This window comes from Mauremys mutica, chromosome 1, assembly GCF_020497125.1.
Source record: "Mauremys mutica isolate MM-2020 ecotype Southern chromosome 1, ASM2049712v1, whole genome shotgun sequence".
NCBI lineage: Eukaryota > Metazoa > Chordata > Testudines > Geoemydidae > Mauremys > Mauremys mutica.
The window spans coordinates 263343467-263367419 of NC_059072.1; the positions used below are offsets into that span (position 1 = coordinate 263343467).

A 23953-nucleotide genomic window follows, 5' to 3' on the forward strand; every position below is an offset into this window, starting at 1 on the left:
GCCTAAATAGCTCAATTCAATCTTTAGGGAGAGATTAATAGGGTTACAGCTGAAGTGCTAAAAGATTGAAAGTTGCAAGCTGTCATGGAAATAGTCCGCACTGAGAAGCACTGCAGAACCAGGTTCTGTAGGAAATTGATTTTTATTTGACCAACTTATGAGCATGTGGATATCACATACTGAGCCTGAGCTATCGAGTGGTTTGCTAAAATCAATGAGAAGTGTGCACCAAAGAAAGTTATACTGGGCATATGTGCATCAATAGTTGTATGCAGACTTATCTTTGTCCCAATGAAGTACAAACTGTCCTGTGGAATGAAATCCAGGCACGCTCTCAGCTACTGGACCAATGCTCTTTATTAGCAGAGTTCCAGCATTCTGCTTTCCATTTTAACAGCTCATGCACTAGTCTAATTCCTTCAGTGCTGAGGATCTAAGGTTATAATTTGGTGGCCTTAAAATCTCTCTCTCAGTGCTTGCTAAACCACCAGACGTTAATAAACATAAATCTCTCTCATTTGTTTTCTCATTATTTGCATAAAAACACTGTAATTATTTCAGGTCTGCAATACCTTCTTCACGGGTTGTCATTGTCTGACTCTGGTCCTGTTTCTTTGTTTCCAAATGATGTTACTGAAGTTTGCTTGCCAAAAGTTTTGAAGAGACTTCTGTGATTTGGAGTCGTTATTATTAACAGTTTTCCTGGATCTTTTGTGTCTTTGTGCATCTTTCTTTAGTGAAGTTGTTTGATTTCCTGCCTAGTGCCCCTTAATGACCAGAAATTGAGGACAGGATATATATGCCCTCTTCTCTCTGTTGTTGTTGTTATTTATTATTTGTATTACTGTAGCACCTAGGAGCCCTAGTCATGGACCAGGACCCCTCATTGTGCTAGGCACTGTACAAACATTATGCTTTTAATGCACATCCAGATTTCCTCCTACCGTTTTATTCTCAGTCTTGAATGCTCAATGCCTGCTTCTTCCATGAATAGATCCTTGCTCTTTTCATGCACCCCTTTAGTCATTGAATAATAACCTTATATTCTTTTGTAAGGCTTAGTCCTCCTCCAAATTCTCACCTCCTTCAGATCCCTACCCAAGACCCAATTCTGCTGTGACACCTAACAAGAAGCCATCCAAATAATGGTGTCTTTGCTGTGTGACAGTTGGGGATAACTGACGTTACTTATTATTTTAAAACTTTCAGATGATTTGGAACCTTCAGATGCCATCAAACTGTGCAATAGCTAATTTAGATACTCCTATGATCCTTTTCTTTTTCATTATCTGTTGTACTCCCCATCCCCCTTCCTTCCTTGTCTTTGTCACATTCATGGTCTCTTGTTTCAGATTAGATTAGGTACATGTGTTTACTGTAGGCTTGTACAGTGACTAGACCAATAAGACCTCCCCCAGTCTGAACGAGGTCCTTGGGAGCTACAGCAATACAAATAACACATATTAATGCTAATTTTTGGCTTAGGTATAACTTTCTGTATAGCACCTCTTAACTCTTCTCTTATATAAATCCATCAATTTGTTTTCTGTACCTTCTGGAGTTCTTTTTAATGCACTTTCTTTTCATTCTGAAGCTGCAGGAAGTAGGCTGCTTTGTCACAGCATCTTCCAACTTTTTCACTGTGGCAATACTTCTTAACAGGATCGCATTCCATGTATTTTTCTATTGCAGGGGCATATTTCTGATAATGTTGTTGGTATATGTTGAGAGAATATTTTAGGGTATTACCCTTCTAACAGGCCATATACTCTACTCCGTTTATGTAGATGTGGTTAGCTTCCTCTGAGTCAATATAGTCTCCTTTATATCTCTATAGCTATTGCCTGACTAACCTGGAGTTCTTGCACCTAGGCTACATGTCTGCCTTGTTGATAGTGAATGCATTTCCCCTTTTTCTGATGTGAGTTTGAATTCTGGGATCTTAGGTAGGGATTGTACCATGAAGCATACTTTCTTGCCATATATATGACATTCCTTTTCAAATGCTGGGTAACCCACCACACCTTTTGTGGGTGTTTTGAAATGCAGTTTTACCTCTTGAGACTTAACTGGCTGGTACCATGGGCTTATGTGTCTTTAGTCTACATACAGGTTGTACTTTGCTTTTCATCCAAGGGCCTGGGCCTTTCCCACTTCCTAGCTCATCCAGGGCTTAAAAGTTGTCCAACATGAGCTCTGGCTCAGGGGCTGTTCCCCAGAACCTGAGTGATGCACAGTTTGCATCTTATCTCATAATCCAGGCCAGCAAACTCATGCATTCTTATTGCTGTAATATGGCATAAAAGTTGGTCCATGTCTCACTTGCCTGAAAACTAATAGTTTATATACCTTGTTTATTTCGTTTTTAAATAGGGGGGCGATCAGTCAGAACACTAAAGTCTTTTTCAAGGAGATCTTCTCTGCCAAGTGTTTTGCTGGGCATGAGTCATAAAATGGCATTTGCCATCTTTCCCGTGTAGTGTAGCACAAGTGCAACTTTCCATTTTGGACTTGCAATTTGAACTGCAGCCAACAGATTTCTAAACTTTCTTGTTCATTTATTCCATCATTATACAGCATCTCCATCCTGATGGTTCTTAAATGTTGGCAGTAAAATTAATTCCATGCTGTTTTTCTCTCGATTTTTGTTGATTTTGTTCTGAGATTTTTGAAGTCTTTTTTCCCCTACTTGCACCTTTATATTGTTTTCTTTTCAGCCTTTTATAAAAATGATTGTTGTCTTTTTATCTTAAATCTATGTACTTTTGTTACTACAGCTGTTGTTAGCTGTTTCTCTTTAAAGCCTCAATTTCCGAAAGCATATTTATTCAGGACAGCTCAAGTACATGCACATGCTTAAAATCTGTGCTTGATTACTTTTCTGCATAGAAGCCTAAGTGCTTTCCCATATGCTGAGTCTATGTACCATTGCTTATATCAAAGATGCTCTCAACAAAAATATCCATTGCACTTTCAGTTCTGGGCCCATAGCCTTGCTGAAAGCAGTTTTAATGGGGGTACTTCATAGTACAATAAAGTTTAAGGGGAAAAAATAGGCAAAATGGAAAGATTTTCATTCTGGAGAATAATCTATGATTGTTACTCTCACTTTCTGCATGAAACGAAGAGATGACAAAATGTTATACTTAGAAATTTTCTATCCCCTCCCCGACCTTTCTATGGCTACAGCATTTTCCATTCATTGAAATTGTGATGCTATTGTACTCTTTGCAATCCTATGAGATATTCTTTTTATTTGCTAGCTAGCAATTGTGCCAATACTAAAATGCTACAGGAATAATTGCCAATTACATTTGCAACATAAAGCTTAAATACTAACAGCAATGCTTTCTTAATTAAAATTTTATTGAAATCAGAGCTTTTTGTGACGGCGGTAACAGTTGCTCTTTGTTCTTGATTTTGATTATTCAAATACTTTATTTATCGGTTCTCATCTGTGACAGATCATGTTTATATTTACAGCTCTGTTCAACCTTATACCAGTGGGACTACGAGTTGTCGCTATCCAGGGTGTAAAGACAGGGTTGTATATAGCCCTAAATGGAGAAGGTTTCCTCTACACATCAGTAAGTAACATGCTGTGGATATTTTGAATTCTTTTGACACACATATCCAAAACAGAAATGTGTACCGGAATTAAACATATCTCATTACGATAAGTCCTATAGAAATTAATAGAGATTCAATCAATATGTTTTTAGAGTTTCTAAAAATTGCTCTAAAAACCTATAGAATTTAACAGAAAATGATATCCTTGCTGTAGAATTTTCTGAAAAACATTCTATAGAATTCTATAGCAGGGATATATTTAGCTACTGAAATCTGTGAGATGGTTTAGTAAAACTACAGATGGGCTATAATTTTCAGTTAAAGACTCTAGAACTTTTCTGTAAGTGTCTGCAGTGCCTTCATTACTGGCATGATGTTCAGGATCTAAAACTTGCTACAAAAGTTACTTGAATTATGAATGTTTAGTAAAATAAGGTACTTCTGTAATGAAATTTACATTCTTGTTATATATCAATATCTTTTCATTGTGTGTATCACTAATTTTTTTTGCCAATGGCTAGGAATATTAGAATTTGAAACATCACTTGCATTAATAAAAATATTATCATATGATTTTAAAGGATTTTGAAAAATTTCTAGGTAAGAATTGCATGAAATAATACAGACCTGCAAAATGGCCAAAGCTAAGAAAGTTCCTTCAGGCAAAATAATGCTGCTAAATAAAATATCTTAAGATATTTCAAATCAGTTAATTCTAATCAAAGTGTGGTGGTGTTACAGCTGTGAAAAGCCTCAGTGTTATATAGGGTTAACTTAATGACAGTATTAACCAGGTGTTTAGGGACTTTTTTTTTCCACTGCAGTGGATGCTGTTTTCTTACTGTATCTCATGCTCTTTAAATTTCTTATGTCAGATGATATTCCAGTCCACACTGAGTTAAAATATAATGCTTTGTTTCCATTGTGCCTTGAGAGGAAATTGGGCAGATTTTGCTTCTATGCCCTGAATGAAAGTATTCTATTTCTTTTAAATATGTGACTGTCATTGAAAAGTTAATTAGAAGGAAAAAAGTATATTCTAATGTTGAATGTCAACACCAAGAAAAATGCCTAATCATAGTATGTCTCTGGGATACCCCAACAAATGTGACAAATGTGACAAATGTGAAGACTAGAGCACAAATGTGACAAATGTGACAAATGTGAAGACTAGAGCACTGTTGGCCTCCCATTTTCTGACGGTTTCATGTACACCTCTACCTCGATATAACGCTGTCCTTGGGAGCCAAAAAATCTTACCGCGTTATAGGTGAAATCGTGTTATATTGAACTTGCTTTGATCCACCGGAGTGTGCAGCCCTGCCCCCCCGGAGCGCTGCTTTACGGCGTTATATCCAAATTCATGTTATATTGGGTGGCATTATATCGAGGTAGCAGTGTATATGGAATTCACGTCATGGGGATTATTTCTTCATGTGGTAACAATGCAGTATGAATATGCTTCTGCCCACCAGTAACGCCACAGTGTTCTCATCCCTTCCTAGTGAACGCTAAAGAATGTTTCCAGAAGATGTGCTCATTTCAGAAAATATAGCAGCTTAATGGCTGGGCTGTAATTATGGAGAGCGGGGAAATCTATGTGGCTGGATTGTGTCACCCTTTGTTCATGTATTACTCCAAAAATAGTCCCGCTGAAATCACTGTGACTAATTGCTACGAAAGGTACTAATCAACATGACCAAAGATGGCAGAATCCAACTCTTAGTAACTTTGAACCCAGTCCTGAAAACACTTGGCTAATAAAAGTTGTGTAGGTGTATAACTAGTCCCATTGACTTAAACGAGACTAATCATATGAGTAAAATCATGAGCATGTGTAACGGTTTGTAGGTTGGCCCACTATATGCCCTATATTAGTTGGATTTTCAGAACTTATGATTTATATGTGTATTTCTGTTGTTATTGACAACATTTATTAACCACTTTTTGCATGCCACTCTGTGTGCATTTATTTTATTTTTTATCATTTTCTACTCCACTGATATTCCTTAGGGAGAGTGGCTCAATCTGTCCCTCTTCCTTATGTAAGGCAAGGGAATCAATACATATTGCATTGGGAAAGTACTGTTTACTCTTTTTTCATGTAAATATGAAATCAAATGGAAAACAACATTTGCAAAGATAAATGAAAATAATACAGCATGCAGTAGAAGAGTCTTTAGGTTTAATACATGCCAAAAACTATCTGAAAATGAGTATTCTTTTTTCATAGAGATGAGAACATAAGAGCTGCCATACTGGGTCAGACCATGGTCCATCTTGCCCAGTATCCTGTTTCCAACAGTGCTCTGTACTAGAACTTTAGGGGAAGTATACACTTCAGTGCAATTATGGACCGATCTACCCCTTCTTCAACTCCTGGCTTCTGGTGATCAAAGTTTTAGGGCCTCTCTGAACATGGGGTTTTATCCCTGATCATCTTGGCTAATTACCATTGATGGACCTATCCTCCATGAATTTATCCAGTTCTTTTTTGAACCCGGATATACTTTTACCATTACAACATCCCATGGCAATGAGTTCCACAGGTTAGTTTGTGATATTTGGTAATCTGAAGTAAGATTTAAGAATGGCGATTTAAAAAATATATCATTGGAAAAACTCATGTCCATGCCAAAGTTCATATTAATATTTTGGGGGGTAAGAATTATTATTGTGTTTTCATTAAGAGGAATTGCTTATTTTGAGAGTAGAGACTAATAAATTTGAAAATAAAAAAAATAAAACATGGAAGAGAGCACCTGCTTTAGAAAAAAGAGTTTGTCCTCTTTTCAGTGGATAGGGGATTTATATGTGTATCTCCACTCGGATCAAGATGAAGATGTACTGTGCCCAGAAGCTGTGAAATATCGCCCTCTGGGGGAAAATATTGTCATAATTATGAAGCAAACAATATATATTACAGTCTTCTTGGTGAGTTTTGCATTCCTTTGGCAATATTTTTCACCTACTGATCTCAAAATACAGAAGTCATATTTTATATTATAGCAGCAATACTCGTGCAAGTGACGTTATGGTTGTGTCTGCAGTTCTTGTTTCAGCTTAAAAAAACATCCTAGCTAAAATATATTATGAAGGTGTCGGACTAGAACCTATATTTTAAAACAGTGTGATGGAAATATATTAATTTGAAATAGCAACATATAAAAAATAGAAAACAAGCAAAAATGAACTGGGCCAAATTGCTGATTATGTGATAGTGCTCTATGTTGCCATGAGGGAAGGCTTGGTTTGATTGACTTGGAGAATGTGGTGAGATTATTTCACATCACCTCTCATCAGGTAAGCAGCAGCATTGATTGGAAGGGACTTATGTCCAGTCCTTCTCAACTAGAAGAATTATTGACCTGCCATGAGGCTAGAGGATGAGGAAGCTAAAGTAGGTTTAGAATGACCTTTTTAAAAAACAAAACCAAACCAAAAAAACAGTATTTTTGAGGTTCACTACTGCTTGGATAAGTATTTATTCAATTAAATGATAGACCTGTGATTGGAACCCTCTCCAGCAGTTCAGATATGCTGTCTATCATTTGCATACTTATACAAATCAAACTCCTACTTCACACCAGTTGAAATTTGTTAAGTCAAAAGGGGGAAAATTCTTTAGAGATTTGAGAGAGCTTTGGAGGATTCTTTAGGGGAAAGTGTTTCTTTGAGACTCCACCACCTTATTCCTTCCAGGAGTGAGATATAAACAGCTGGAACAAAGTATTGTTCGCAGCTTGGGGAGAGCAAGGGGAGGCTTATTTCAAAAACTGGGGAAAGCATTTAGAAACTTGTATATATCCCTTAACATAGTAACCACTGAACTTTTCATTTCTAATGTTTTTGTTGATTTGTGGCACAAGTCTAGTGCTGTTAGAATGTAGTGTGTCTGGACTTCATGGCAGTCTCCTGATTGCAGACACAGGTTACTGACCTAGAAAAATTATATTTACATAAGTAACAAAACCAGAGAGAGAGCTCATGTTTCATGGATTCACAGAATGTTGAGATCTTAGTCTGAATTCTTCACTATCATGTAATGCAGTTCTTGCAGGAGAAACAGGATTTTTCCACACAAAAACATCCTGTATTGCCAACCCAAAAATCTTCCTGCTTCCTGGGGATTTAAAGTTCCCTAAATACTTTTATGTTCTAGCTTTTCTTTTTGAAGGCTCATGACACTGTGAAGGGCTAATGAGATACTCAGCAGCATTCTGCTGACTGGTGGCTGTAGTTTGATGCACTGTAATTTCCAGCAGCTCACATTGCTGCTTTTAAGTCTGAGTACACTTTCTTCAAACACTCAAAAATATAAAACTTCTTCTGTGACTAGATCTTACATTATTAAAGTCAAGAGGAGCAGAACTGACCCCTAAATTACTGCTTAGAAGGATAGTGCTGTTGGGTAGCCCACCAGCCCTGCAAGGATACACAAAACCTGCAGTAGGAAGATGGTAATGCAAGGCCTGACAGAGACATTTATTACACTTTCTTTGTATTTTGGCCAAATCCTGCTCGTAGTTCTGCACACACAACTCTCACTGCCTGTATTAGATGTTGCACATTGAAATCTGGGGTTGCATTTTGGACCATAGTTTTACATTGGGTAGTGAATAAACAAGTGAAAAATGTTGCTATTTGTGAAAAGCTGTGTCGCTCAACTCTCTTTCAAAAAAGTTTAGTTAGAGTTGAAGATGGTGGCTCAGTTTTTCTGTTGTGTTTTTTAGGATTTCCTGGTATGTGAATAGGCTCAATTCAGAAATGGACTGTATTGTGTTATTGCACATATGTCCATTTTACGGTTTTTGGTGTCTTGACAAGCCATCTTGGATGTCCTCAGGTGACTTTCTCCACAAAGTAGTCTGCATGTTCGTTGCAGGGTACTGGGTTCTGGAGCTGAGTGATTATTCTAGGTTATTCACTGTTTAGAATAGTTCAGCAGGGCATTATTTAGTGGCTGCTATGGTGGGAGAAAGGTGGGATTTCTTTGTTTCTTCCATGTGTAGGAAAACAAGAATTCATAGATCTGGAGCTTGTCTGTATCTTTTTGTTGTCTGCCACAAGCCCTTGAGTCTTCTTCCCCATTTCCTCTATTGCAAGTGGTTGGAGAAGAAGGGAGGTCTATGAATGAAATGGGAAAGGATGCTTGAGGGACAGTATAATGGCAGTAGTTAGGGTCATAATGACTCTTTCCAGGGACTTTTGGTGGAGTCAGTAACCTGCACACTAGACTTTCACTGGGCCCGTGAGCTGCCAAGGACTGGCCAGTGCCTAAAGATGGAGGTGGTTCTGATCTCAGGCTGCAGGTCAGCCCAAGATAGTGATTAGACCAGACACTGAGGGCTTGTCTACACAGGGAAAAAAATCCCCTAATAGCTAGTGTGCACTTGCTTTTAGGCACTAGCTACTCTGCACTAACTCCCCATATGGACACTCTCCTGCACACTAAGAGTGCTTTTGTGTACTGTAGTTTAATATGTTTGGAGGTGTACTAAGCTAAACCACCTCAGGGCACCCTAAGTGCACAGTAAAAGTGTTCCTGCAGGGAGTTAGTGCAAAGTAGCTAGTGTGCTTGAAATTCACACCCAGGCTTACTGCACACGAACTGCCCTGTATAGACCAGCCCCTTTTCAGGAACCGAGAATGTTATCAGGAAAATTAAAATGAATAAAAGAGAGACATTACCAGAAATATAAAAGCTTTTATAAAACCACCCATATTTCCAAAAGCAAAGATGGTCCATGTTTTGCTCTCTAGAATGATCTTTTTGTAAAGTGTGAATTTGATTTAATCTGTGTTACATTACACAGTTTTAATTTGAGCAAAAGCTGGGTGCATAATACTTTGCTGGTTGTAAGATAATAGTCTGTGCTGGAGCTTTCTGGAATTAGAGAAAATGTCAATGCATGTTATCAGGATGTGAGTTTACAATATCAGTAGTCCCTAGCAACTCTCAGTAGGAAGAATCTTCGGCATGGAGGGTTTCTTCTGACATTTCAGCTGCTTCCCAGTGCTGAAATTGCCACTGTTTCTTTAAGTCCCCATAATTGACTTGTCTGAAAAGAACAATTTGCAGCCTCCAGGACATAGGTTTGTAGACAGCACACAATGGAAGAGAATGAGACAGAAAGTAATCAATATTCTACAGATAATTTTCTATAGTATCTAAATCAAAGTCAAATAAAAAAATATATATTTTTGGTTCCTTAGATCCTTTGTGCTTTGGAATAATAATAATAATAGTGATGAAGAACCTCAAAAATTAGTACCACACTGAGACAAAATATTACAAGTATAATATTTTTCACAGCTATTATTTGTATTATTGTAGTAGCTAAAGGCCCCAACTGAGATCCATGCCCTATTGTGCTAGTCACTGTATAAAGAATCAGGCCTGGAGAGCTTACAATCTATATAGATAATGACAAAGCATGGGAGAAAGGAAGTATTAATTACACTCTGTGAGTTGACATTACTTACATGTTTGGGCTGGTTTGGCACAGTTTAGAGAATGGGAAAGTAGGTAAGCAGGAAATCGAATCTTGATCTAATTAATTTCATGATTTGCATTTCACAAATTATGGAACAATACGAGTCTTTATTTTCAAATTCTATAAAAGCTTATATTAAATTTAGAAAAAAGCAATACTTGGTAACTTACAGGAACTACATCCTGGTAAAACATACATTAAGTCAGAGTCAGATTTCCTCCAGCTCTCTTGCAAACTTGAAAAGGACTTCCAATGGGAAACAGCTGGATACTAGGGTGGTGGACAGCATACATATATATTTCTTTTATGTATACAATTACTTCTTTAAAAATTCCTTTTTCATTTCAGAAACTGTTGTTTATGAAAGTTAGGAGGTGGTTTAGATGGATGTAATCAGGTAAAAACATGTTTAGCAAATTCATAATATACAAAATCACGTTACAAATTCCTGGAAAATAGTTAAATTTGTGGTAACATTTTTGGAAAGAATGTAAATAGGTACATTTTGAACACTTCTCCATCAACTAATTTTTTAAAGAGTTAGCTGCTGAAGGCCTTTATTTTTGTGGATCTCCTCTTCACAATCTTCTTTTATTGTGTGTCCACAGAAAGGTTACTCATCATGCAACCCCATGCTCTGAGTGTCCCTAAGTCTCAGACTGCCAGAAGCTGGGAATGGATGGCAAAGGATGGATCACTCAATAATTGCCCTGTTCTGTTAATTCCCTGTGAATCATCAGGTGCTGAAAGACAGAGCTAGATGGACCATCAGTCTGACTCAGTATGGTGGTTTTCTGCTCTAAAAGCTTTATATGCCTACTCAATGGTGGTCTTCTCAGTAATTTCTCAGTGGATATATAATAGAACAAGAATATGTTACTGGGGATACTAATTAGCACTCTTCTTGGGTATCCCATTGTAGGGTCCATGGACTGAGCAGCTTGAGGGATAAAATACCTGCTCACACCAGAGGTGGTTCCTCCAGTTCATGGTTGAAACATACTGGTAGGGGATAGGGGGGAAGATTACACTGCTTCTCTCTGTTCTGTACCTTTTCTGTGAGTATAAAGGATTTCAGTATCCAAAGCTGTCAGTCTTAGCATCTTTCACTATTATTTAGTGAACAAAGCCCCATTGTACTAGGTGCTATGCAAACGCAGAGTTAGCCCTGATCTACACTGTGGGGAGGGGGGAATCGATCTAAGTTACGCAACTTCAGCTACATGGATAACGTAGCTGAAGTCAACGTACTTAGATTGACTTACTGTGGTGTCTTCACCGTGGTAAGTTGACTGCTGCTGCTCTCCACTGCCTGTGCCTCTTGCGGAGCTGGAGTACAGGAGTCGACAGGAGAGTGCTCAGGGGTCAATTTATCATGTCTACACTAGACATGAAAAATCAATCCCCGCTGGATCGATCACTGCCCACCGATCTGGTGGGTAGTGAAGACATACCCTAAGGCCTGGTCTACACTGGGGGGAGGGGGGTCGAACTAAGGTACGCAAGTTCAGCTACGTGAATAGCATAGCTGAACTCGAACTACCTTAGTTCGAACTACTCACCCGTCCAGACGCCGCGGGATCGAAGTCCGCGGCTCCCCTGTCGACTCCGGCACCGCCATTCGCGGTGGTGGAGTTCCGGAGTCGACGGGAGCGCGTTCGGAGTTCGATATATCGCGTCTAGATGAGACGCGATATATCGAACTCCGAGAAGTCGATTGCTACCCGCCGACCCGGGCGGGTAGTATAGACGTAGCCTAAGAGACAGTCCCCACCGCAAAGGCATGACAGACACAGTGTAGAGAAAAGGGATATAACATATGCACAGTGAACAGAGTGCTGTTCTGCAAATGACATATTAGTACCACAGTTCTTTTTCAGGGGGTTATGTTTTCTGTTTATTACATTTTCTGGGAGTTTTGTTAGAATGGGATTGGCTAACCAAAAAGACAAAGGAAGGAAGAGTGAACAAAGAAGGGAAGGAAATACATATGGGAGCTAGGGTGGAGGATAAGCAGGAAGGAGGGAAAGGGAACATGAAGGGCAGGTGGAGCAGGAGTGAGGTGAGAGAGGGGCAAAAGAGTTTAGAGCACATAGAGTTTCTGCTGAGGATGCTGCTTGTGCTGGCTCCTGCCAGCTTGAGTTTCTCTGGCAGCCAATGGTGGCTCCTCCTTGGACTAAAGTTCATTTACAAAAGAAATTGCAAAGAAATATTCTTTGTATACAGCAGAGGGATAGATTATAATGTAAAGTATAATATATTTCACATCATGCATGACTACAGTGGATCAGATTCTGCCCTCATTTGCAGCTGTTCAACCTCACTGCCATTTATGGGGTTCCACTTGATCAGTGTACAAGAGAGCAGAATTTGATCCTGAAATTCCAGTGAGGTGTTTCTGGACACTCATATCATGTACACACACCTGGTTTGATTTATTCAGGTCCACAGAATCCCTAACTGAAACCAGATTCTTAACATACTCTTTCAGATGTATATAAATTATTAACCATGTTTGTTTGAAAACCCTGGGTTCCATTCCATCATTCAACACCTCTCTCTCTTACATTCATATACACTCTCTCTCTTACATTCATATACAATCTCTGCAGACTTTTCCTTGTATGCACATACCTCTATTTAAGATTATTGGGATTTACACAGATAGATCAAGGGGAAAAATTGCTCCTCTTCTATGCCTTTTGGTCTCCTGTCCTCCACACACAGCACAGAAGTCACTGCCACACAAGGTCATAGAGTCAGCTACTGTAGCTGGATTTTTAAAAGGACAGGATAACTTTATGACAAGAAATAACATTTGTAGTTATGCATGCTAAAATATGGGTAATCTAATCTCATGCTTCAGGGAGTAAGCTGATTGCCACAGGGGTTGAAGGAATGCTTTCCTTGGTGTATAGCATTGCTTATTTGAGTGGGTGCATTATGGGTGTTTTTGCCTTCCTCTGAAGCATTGAGTAATGGCCAATGCCAAAGGCTGGGCACATACTTGATGGACCAATGGTTTAATCTGGTCTGTCAAATTTTATGCACTTCTCTCTCTCATGTTACTCCTCCTGTATTTTTAGCCTTTACTCATATTACATAAATTACATAAATACACCTACACTTTTCTGGACATTTATTTATTCTCCATCTGGTTACTTTTTGGGGGGTTAGGTTATTTATGTTTCTAAATGTTAGATATCTTGCTTTTTATTACATACTCTTCTACTGCCTCTTTCTTACCATGTTTTTGTACTTCAACAATAACAGAAATACAAAAACTGTCTATTTACAAACCTTTTAGGTTTCATTTATTAGAGACTTCCTAATTTTCAGTGTGTGACTTTAAGCTTTCACATATTATATTAACATACTACAATGTAGCTGCCAAAAATATATGGCTTCCTGGATGAACTTTTGGGAGAAGCTGTAAATGTCCCAATTGCACACTTGTGAATTAGCAAGGAATATACTGAAGATAACTGTCTTACAGTGTATAGATAAGTAGATTTACAATATGTTCTTTTTATTATGTAACAATTTTGATCTTTAAAAATGCAGAGAAGGCCAAGAATGCTCTCAAGATTTCCTTGGAGAGGAGGCAAACGTTAACTTTAATGTGGGGTACAGTAATAGAATAAAGAGAGGAAATTGTACCCTCGTCCCATAACTGGTTTAGTTGTTTATCTAATGCAGTTTCAGTTATTCAGACATCTATTTTGTAGATCTACAAAAGCTGTAGGGATAGACTGACACAAATAAACAATGAATCTTGATTTGATTTTAAATTCTGTTTTGTGGAAATGCTTCCATGTTGAAGTAACCATGCAGGCATTCAGAAGAACTGCTTTAGTCAAAGGTATCTCTTAGTGTTCAGTTTTTCTTAGGTAACAATCATGCAGAAATGAATAGTAAAATAAAATTCCTATTAATTTTGAAGCATTACAAAACATTTCAAGTGTAGGTGACCGTATGTGTAGGAGGTAAATCCATGTGGATGTGTGTCTGATTTTGGGCACCCAAGTTTGAAAATTTTGGCTTTTGTCTATGATAATTGCATCTCATGAGAGATTTTATACATTTTGAAAGTTTGCTACAAAAAAAAAGTAGCTACCCATTAATTTATTATTAGATAATTGAGGATAATTGTAATATTCAGGCATAGGGAAATGCATCATGTTTCCTAGGAAAGAAGTGGATACATCTTCGGATATATAGAATTTTATTCTTTTAAGGTCAAATATTTGAATTAGAATTGGGAGGGATGTGCAGTGGACATGGGGACCAGTTTGTAGTAGTAAAAAAATAAGTTGGCAAACTAGCCTGAGCTAAAATCCATATTCCCCAAATGAGAGATGAGTAAGCTCTGTTTACCCTCGACTACACTATTGATGGAGTCTATCTAGGATTAAAATATCCTACCCAGTGTAGTGTGTACAGAATTACACTGGTTCAAGTAGGTGAGGGCTCTCTACAGTTGCAGAGGAGGGAATAGTTTTAGCTCTAAATAAGGCATTACCTTAATGTATTGTGTGAACCACCACAGAAAAGCAATTATTATTATTATGGTGTATTAGTCAGGGCTGGTAGTGCCATTTATTATTAAAGTTGCCAAAGTAACCATTTGGACTGCAATTTTGTATGCTATTTGTCATCCTAAGGCTGTCCATATATATTTGGAAAATTTCAGCCAAAATGGTTCAGCCATTTCCAGGAATGAGGATCAGGAAATTGTTGTTTTTCCTCTCTTGTCAAAAATTCTGGCAGCCTTTTCTTTGAGCAGCTCTAGTGCCCCCATACTTTGCACCAGAGTGTGATCTTTATGTCAGATATGTGCCTTTTACTACCCCTGCGAAAATCCACCAAAATTTGGCCAAGTTATAAGCCGCTGAAAAATCATAGTTCACACATGCTCAGCAGAGACTTCTTAGAGCTTCACAGATAAAATTTCCAGAGATTCTGTGCACAACGAGCATGCGCCAGCTTGGAGCTGCAGGGGTGGAGCAGGACTTTCCCTGCAATTGCAGCCCCGGGTTGCTGTGGGCCAGGCAGGGGCTGGATCCAGGGATCAGATCTGAAAATAGGGAGAGATTTTCTTGTGTGCTGTCTATTCTCCCCTTGCTGGGCCCAAGCAATAGAGAGTAGAAATGGAGAGGGGACAAGAGCTGGACCTGGGACAAAGGGAGTAGATAAGGAAAAGGAGTCTGGGAGGGGGGAACTGTGACTAGAGGAGGAGGGGGGCAGGAGAGGGGGACTAGCACTGGGAGTTGGGGTGGGAGACTGGGACTGGCTGGGTAAAAACTAAGTATTAAATATCAACAGATCATTCAGCACACTTCATGTAAGCAGTGATTCTCTTTCTCTACCACACAACTTTTCGAGGGGAAAAACAAGCAACTAATAATTAATATATGCTTTAGAGGGTGGGTACCTTACAGCACAGGACCCATGTTTGAATTCAGCTCCACTAAAATGGGAACAGGACAAGACTCTTGGTGCCCAAACTGTGGCTTCTCTTCCCCATGATGTGCACTATTTTGTAAACACTGTACAACAAATGATCATGATAAATTTAAGGACTAGTTCTATATGCTGTTTTTAAGATAAAATGTCTAAAAATGATCTTCCTAATCACCAAATTTCAACTGTAATTACTGAAAAGGAGTCCACAAACTTTCCGAAATGAGGAAAGCTTTGTAACTGGCCTCACTCAGAATTCTTCTTGGCAAAAAGGCAACTGTATCTTGAGGTTAGAAGAAAAAAATGTCTTGAACCTTCAGTTCTGAGAACCATATTCCTTCAGAGCTCGAAAGTCTGTAGGGAAGTTCCATTCAGTAAGCAGAAGTCGTTTACTCTATACTTATAGGGCTAGATTCATCCTGGATTTATCACAACTGTACAGCGGTAAACCCTGGTGCAGGTTCCTGGCTACAGAACCTCCCAGATCAGCTGTAAAACAGCATATTTTTAGGGTGGTGTGATGGGGTGGACTAGGCCCAGAAGCCCCCTGCCACACCTGTCCTAGGAAAGGAGAGGAAGAGCTAAGTCCTCTGAACAGCCTAGAGAGTCTGAAAAGGGCTAGCCAATCAAAGAGGCTGCTTGTTGGGGCCCAGGAAGGCAATATATAAAGGAGCTGCAGTGCCAGAGACAGGCAGTTCCTTGCTGGAGCCAGAGAGTACAGCTGGTGCTCCTGGCTGGCCAAAGGGAGCTTCAACACCATGGACAGCTCAGTGCTGGCAGGAACAGGGCAGCAAGAAAGAACTCCTGGCTGGCTGCTGGGCCTGAACACAGAAGAGCCTCGTGAGCTAAGTGTGAAGCATCCTTGAATGCTGGGACTGCAGGGAAGTGGCCCAGGGAACTGAAAGCAGTCTAGCTAAAGGGACATGGCTGCTATTCTTAGGGTCCCAGAGTAGTGGGTGGCCTGGATTTCCCCCAATAGGCCATTGGTGAAGTGGGCTACAGCTGGACAGAGAAACCCCCAGAGGGGGAACTGAACTGTTAAGGGGCCTAGCTGGAGAGCTGGCGCCAGAACAGACCAAGAGAGCAAAACCATTGCCTCCGGGGAGGAAGCCCTAAGGGTACGTCCCAATCCCAGGACTGGGACTGTTTAAAGGCTGCAGACACCCTCGACCAGAAGGGGTGCTTGTGAGAGCTGAGTGCAGCCCATTACAGGCTGTAAGAATAACTGATGGTTTGGTTCACTGGCAGTTTAGAAAAAAAAATATTACTCAACTTATTGAAAAACAAAATCATCAAATGAAACATTTTGTTCAACCTGAAACAAAATGTTTTGGTTTGATTTTGAGCATTTTCTTTTATTTTTAATAAATTGAAGGAAATTTGGAAACAACAATTTTGTTTTGTACCAAAGAATCAGAACATTTTGACTTTTTAAACTTTTGTTTGCAGTTTTCCAACAGAAACAATTTGAAACTTACACAAATTTGCAGAACATTTCAGTGTTGCTGAATCTGCATTTTTGCCGCTCCCCCAAAAGTTTCTGCTGAAAAATTTCATTCAGTTCTGTCTAATTAAATTTCACTGCAGTTGCTTACATTGTGCCCTACGTGACCATTGCTTGTTTTTGGAGGGCGAGGAGTAGTTGAGTTAACCATCCTCCCCAGCAGTAAAACTAAAATACTCCCTGTTAAGACTTCCCATGCCAAAAATCCCAAGTAAGTCTTATATAGCCATTTCATTAATTCCTTATTTTTGAATCAGCATTTTCACTGCTGCCTGACTTCCTTTCCTATCATCAGAATAGGTCCTGATGGTCAGGCAAAACTCAATATATTTTTTTTTGCACACAGAAGCATTGCATTAAATAATTGATTGAAAGGATAATGTAATTCAGTGGTTGTTCTCCTCTCTTCAAATGTGCTCTACATATTCTTGAACATGAGTGTTCTCATTAATTAGGTGAGAGGGCCTATTAAGTGATTGTCTCACTTGATTTTTTGCATGCCTGTATTGTCAAATCATCTCAAAATAGATACACAGCTCAAATCCATTGACACTTTGTGTATGTGTATCTTCCAATAAAGGGCTAGAGACAAAATATGAGTAATCTGGTTTAACAAGTAGTTTACTGCTCCGCTCCCTCTCTCTTCCAGAGCATAACTTTCAAGGTGGCTAAGTTAAAGCTGTCTCTATTCATTTTTTAAATTCTAAACTCTTGAAGTTTGATTTTTCCCTCCTCTTACCTTGATCCCATCAAAATTTAGGCCACTGTCCATTTCTTTTCCCAACTAAAAGTTTTTACTAATAGAGAGCCTGTTGCTATCCTCATTCTCTGTGAAGAGTTCCAATAAAACCAATGCAACAACTCATGGACTAAACTATAAAGGAACACTCTGTGTGTGAAAGGTGACAGAATCATGCCTCTAATAGGAAAAAGAAAAATGAGGGTAAGAGTTGTAAATCCCATCATTGCTGAAATACTTTAGCACCTTCTTCATTAATTAGACAGAAAGAAAGAAAGACAGAAAGAAATGGTCCACGCAGAGCATTTCATCCAGCCGTGTGTAACACCTACAAGCTAAGGAAAAATCCAACTTCCTTTTGACAATACAACCTCTGTCCATCCTAAGAGATGAGATCCCCAATATTATTGCTGTATGTAGATAGCTCCATGGGAGTATGTTCTTTACAGGTGAAAGAGAAAACAAAGGGGCCTGCACCAAGGAATTTACAATGTCAGTAAAATAAGGCACAACAGGGCATGGTAGGGATGAGAGTGAAGGGGAATAATGGTCTTGAGCAGTGTAATTTGCCAGCAAGATACAAAATGTGTATATTGGTAGCTTTTTAAAATTTAATAAATTATGTTGGAACTGTTTTGTAATTTTTTTATGTAGTTGTTGCTTTGGATGTACTCCTGACAGAATTCTGCACCCATATGGGGGCGCAGAATTCATATGCCCCCCATATTTCTGTGCCCCCCACCACAGAAAAATGCAAAATAAATCTGTAGGGGGATACACTTCTCTTCCCCGGCAGGCCAGGCCTGCCCTGGAATGCAAAGGGTATTAGTTACCAAGTATTTGTAATTTAACTTTCATGTGTTTAGGAAATGCTGAATAGTTATTGTGACTTTTTTTTCCCTGTATTGTAGTTTAAATAACTTACCAAAACAATTGAAACTGGTGTGATTATATTGCATTATTTTGACAAATAAAATTTGCAGAATTTTGCAAAAAATTTTTTAAAAATTGTGCAGAGTCCCCCCTAGGAGTAATTTGGATGTCTAAGAATCCCCTCTGACAACAAGCATCCTGATCATGACCTTGCTTGCAGCCAAGCTCTTCTGTACTAATCCGTACCAAGCATCTCCTTCTCAGTTCCTAATGTCAAAAGCATTCTGTCCTCAACCCCCAACCTCCCTGCTGGCAACCTCCCCCATCAGAAATACTTATTCTCCACAGCACGATGTAGTCGTACACGGTAAGTAGTTATCCTAGCCACCATCACCACCAGCTGGTGAATTTTCCCTTTCACAAGCGTTTAGGCTGAATCTTTTCCTCAGCTGCAGAACCCATCCAATCCCAATTTCCATGCCTTTAGAACAGTGGTTCTCAACCAGGGATACGTGTATCCCTGGGGGTACACAGAGGTCTTCTAAGGGGTACACATCAGCTCATCTAGATATTTTCCTAGTTTTACAACAGGCTACTTAAAAAGCACTAGCAAAGTGAGTACAAACTAAAATTTCATACAGACAATGACTTGTTTATACTGTTCTATATATTATACACTGAAATGTAAGTGCGATATTTATATTCCAAGTGATTTATTTTAGAATTATATGGTAAAAATGAAAATATGCAATTTGTCATTAATAGTGTGCTGTGATACACTTGTATTTTTATGTCTGATTTGGTAAGCAAATAGTTTTTAACTGAGGTGAAAATTGGGGGTACAGAAATCATACAAATCAGACTCCTGAAAGGGTTACAGTGGTCTGGAAAGGTTGAGAGCTGCTGCTTTGGAAAAGATTCCATTTTCAGGTGTTATGCCCCTGGAAATTAGATTGTGTTCTGAGAAGGGGATTTTCAGAAGTGCTCTGCATTGGTTTAACTCTGCTCCCATAGAAGTAAGTGGTAACTTCAATGGGAGCAGAGTTGAACTAACACAGAACACACTGGAAAATCTCACCCTATAGGGTTAAACTACTGAGGCTTACAGTGTAACATTTATTCAATATATTCTATTCACTGTCGAACCAGAGGCCCTCTTGATTGATTTCCCTTGACTTTGCAAGGATTCTTGATTTTTTTAGCTGAAAACAAATACAGCCATGGGGAAATAATGTCCCTCCTTGAGGGCATTTTGAATGGTATCAGAAATCTGCAGAGCACATGTAGCCATACTTGAGATCTGATGTAAGGGGGTATGGAATTGGGGAGAAGATGATTCACTCCACTGTCATATAGGGATTCAGTAGTAAATGCATGGGAGAATCTATTCTAAATTCCTTCCTAGTGATATATTTACCACCATGAATTTTGTAATGAAAAATGACATGATACCAATACCTGGCAAATCACAGACCATTGAACCAATATGCAGGGTCTGTGCTAAAACCCTGCAGTTGCAGCAAATAACAGAAAGCTGAGGATTTAGATCTCACTTATGCATTTTTTTTTCTAATTAGCATGCCACATGGTGGATGTTCTTGGTTTATTAATGGGATGGTAGTGAATGTGTCTTTAGGGCTGAATTACTTACTTTGCCACTACATCTTAATGTAACTGAGTCTCAAAAATGAAAACAAAGGGTTTCAAAATAAAAATAAACATTAGGATGGTATTTATTTTTGTTGGCAATACAATATCCGAGGCCTACAGTTTTCTACAAAAAAATCTGTGATTGCCCAATTTGCCACGGAATTGTTTACTTATTGCAGAGTTGCCTACCAGCTGCAGAATTTTAAAAAGACAGGGAAAGGGTTTTATACCACTGATTCTAAACAAAAATATAGTCAACATTTCAAATGCATGATTCATTCTGTTTGTTGTGTCCCTTTTGGCCGGCATCTGACTTCTGTGCTGTGACTGATATCTAGCTAGTTAGACACTGTCACTACTCCATTCAGGCTACAGGCTAAAATCAGAGCACACTGCAGATCTCCAGGAAAGAGAGTGCTAAAAGGGAAGGGCTTGCTTCTTAAAGGATTTTAAAAAATGTTAAATACATGGTAGAAGCATAAAATTAGATCACTTTAATATTTGCTGTTTACACAACTGTTCACCCTACCACTATTGCACATTAGTGTTTGATGATGGATTACTTCTGCTATGGATGGTTCTAATTTTCTAGAATTTGAACAAAAAAAGAGAGGCATCCTATGGAAATCAGAACAAAATACCAGCCTTGTGTAACTTGTCTCCTAGATCTCTTTTGTGCACTTCAGAGAATGTACAATACCAAGTACAGTCCCAAGGGGAAAAGGAGGGACTGAGAGGATATATAACTCAAGAAGATTGGGGACTGACAGGCCAGCCCAAAGAAGTAAAGTATAATTTTATCTTAGAAATTTTAGAAGAATTGTCAGCATAAATTATAGTTGCCTCCAGTAAGGTATAAACTACAGAATTTGTTGTAGAAGGCCCCAGGCTCACTTGCAAGAGGTATTCTACATGTTCACAAGGATTATTGTTTTCTCCCCACTAAGGGCATGAAGCAACTTTTGCTGAAGTCAGTGGGAGTCTTTCCACGGGGATTTGGATTCGGCTGTAATGTAATGGGTACACAGGGGATTTTTTTTTCCAGCACCAGGTGTGAACATCACTTTCCATTCCTTTTTCCCCTTAAACCATTGTGAGGAGAATTGCTCTATCCATTAACCTCTTTCCCACCAGAGTTCTCCTCTGTCAGGCTTACAATATTCCCTGTTACTAGATAAATAGCATGTATGATTTTGTTCCAATTTACAGACTGTGTGATTGTTTTTCTTTTGCTTTTCTGTGAGTTCTTTTCAAGGCTGTAGTGACATAGCAAGTGGAAGTGTTTTAATGCTCTTTTTCAACAGTTAGGTTGCTTAGGAGGGGGCAGGGATTGACTGTTTTCTCCTTGACATTTGAAGATCCGGTGTGTGCCCTTGTCTCTTCTTTCATGGGTGTATATTGGCACCAGTAGCATAGGAGATGAAAGTATCAGGCTTTCAGGCATCAAAAGTGACAGCTGCAAAAGCATCAATTGAGGCATTTCTGCCACTCCTTTTGCATTAATCGAAGCAGTTTCTCTTAGCATTGTTCACTGAGGGTGGCAGCATCTTTGAAACAGAATACTGTATAAAGCTGATCTTGCCTATAAACATTCTCAATTTTTCATTTTGTCTTTTAAAAAGGTATGGTATTTCCATTCCGGTATTGGAAATCCACTCTCCTGTGCATTATCAAGAGTGGACTAGAAAATAGATCTGATTTATTTTTAATTTCCATGGATCAAATCATCCCAGTTGCCTATATGCAGGGGGTGGGGAGGGGTTGGCCCCCGCAGGGCAGATTTCCACCTAGGAAATGCAGAATACCTGCATCTGAGAGATTGTGCCTCTCTCACAAGATTGGTAATCAAAGGGTGGAGGAGGAGGAGGATGAATAGATTCAAGGCAGGGGAGTTGGAGAGAGGGACAGGGTGGATTCATATGATATCTTGCAGGAAGTCCCACACAATTTTTTATTGATAGTGTTAGTTCCATGCAAATCACCGGTTTTGGGGGACTATGAAGGAGAATATTTGACTCTATTGACCTGACCCGAATAGTAATGTGTGGAGTCTTAATCCTTAATCCCATAAATAGATACGTTAGCACATACCCAGGCACCTTCATAAATCCCGTTAACTTAAAATAGGTCTTTTGCATGGACAGGAGCCCGCATTAATAGATGTCCCTATGGCGGAACTTTGCGTAGCCAAAGTACCTGTCCTGTAGGAGCCCTAAAGAAAGAAAACCTATGTGTATGCAGTTTAATCAAAAAGTTCAACACAGAGCCCTTAATCATTCTTCTTCCAATAAGCAAAAAGTTGACTAATGGAGCAAGATTACAGTTACTCAACAGCAACTCCAGTTTCTGATCAGTCTTAATAGGAGAAGAAACAAGTGATTGGTTGGTTGGTTTTGTGCTTGAAACAGCAGCTTTATTAGTTAGCAGAAAACTATACTTTTTAATCCCTTTCTTTCCAGCTGGACTCTGTACTGCGTAAACTGAAAGGTATTATCTAATTTAATAAATAATAACTAACAAATATTGGGGTGAATTTTTCTCACTTTTTGTCATAAGCATTTGAGCAGAGGGTTGCAAATTCCAGTTTGAAATCTATAAAATGGCATCTTTTAAGCAGAGCTCCACAATCACACTAGTGGGGAGCTCTGCTTGAAAATGGAAGGTAAGATATGGCATTAAAATTACCAAAGCTAGTCATTTTTTTATCTTATATGTGCTAATTTGGGGTTGGCGGGGGATGACCCAAAATGGATGTTGGCTTTCTAGTAGCAGTTATAGAAAGCAGCAGTAAAAAAATCACTGAAACACATCACTGCCTTAAATATAAAGAATAATATACATGTGTACAAAGTTATTTCATACTTTTTTTTTAAAAAAAATTAAATTTAAAACCCTCCAGTTATGTGACTGAACTGATACTAATGTTGCCACACTTCCAAAACTATCCACATTATTTAGACTATAGTAAGAATTGAATTGGAAAAGGAATCTGGATTACATTAAAAATAATTACCGTAGTATTATTTCACAAAGATGAAGTGTTTCTGAACATAAGAGCATACAAACATGCTACATAATATACTGCTGGGGGAATTCGGCACCAAAATATTAAAAATTCTGCACACAATATTTTAAAATTCTGCATATTTTTTATCAAAATAATACAATATAATCACACCAGTTTCAATTATATTGGTAATTTATTTCAAAATTCCTGTCAGCAACTATGTCTGTAATAGTACAGACAACAAAAAAGATTTAGGAAGTGTTTTTTGACAATTAGGTTCCTTACTAGGCATATAAATACAGAACTCTGAGTAATAATTCATTTATACTACAATACAGAAAGTTATTTCCCACACCCCTCAGAAGCAGTGCAAAGGCTTGGAGGAGTCAGGGGTAATGCTAGAGGTGAGGGAGAAGGAAGTAATTGCTTGGAAGGAGCCTGGGTGTAAATGTGTAGGATAATTGATATGGGTGGGAGAAATATGGAACAGGTGTTTTTGGAGGTGGGGAGGTTTGATAGGAAGGGATTGTTAGGAAGTTTCCAGCATGCATACCCGGCTGACTCCTAACCTCTCTCATTCAGTCAGGCACATCTGCCCCTGTCCCAATGTGTCCCTGCACCGCCCCATCCATCCCAGCATCCCCTCACCC

General features: G+C 38.9%; 1 protein-coding gene across 1 annotated transcript in view; it reads left to right on the top strand.

The window, feature by feature from the left end:
- Nucleotides 1-23953, top strand: part of FGF14 (fibroblast growth factor 14) — a 239196-nt gene that overhangs the window by 53228 nt on the left and 162015 nt on the right. The window contains exon 3 of the mRNA XM_045008672.1: nt 3484-3587. Coding sequence (XP_044864607.1) covers nt 3484-3587 — 104 coding nt within the window. The remainder of the gene's footprint in view (nt 1-3483; nt 3588-23953) is intronic.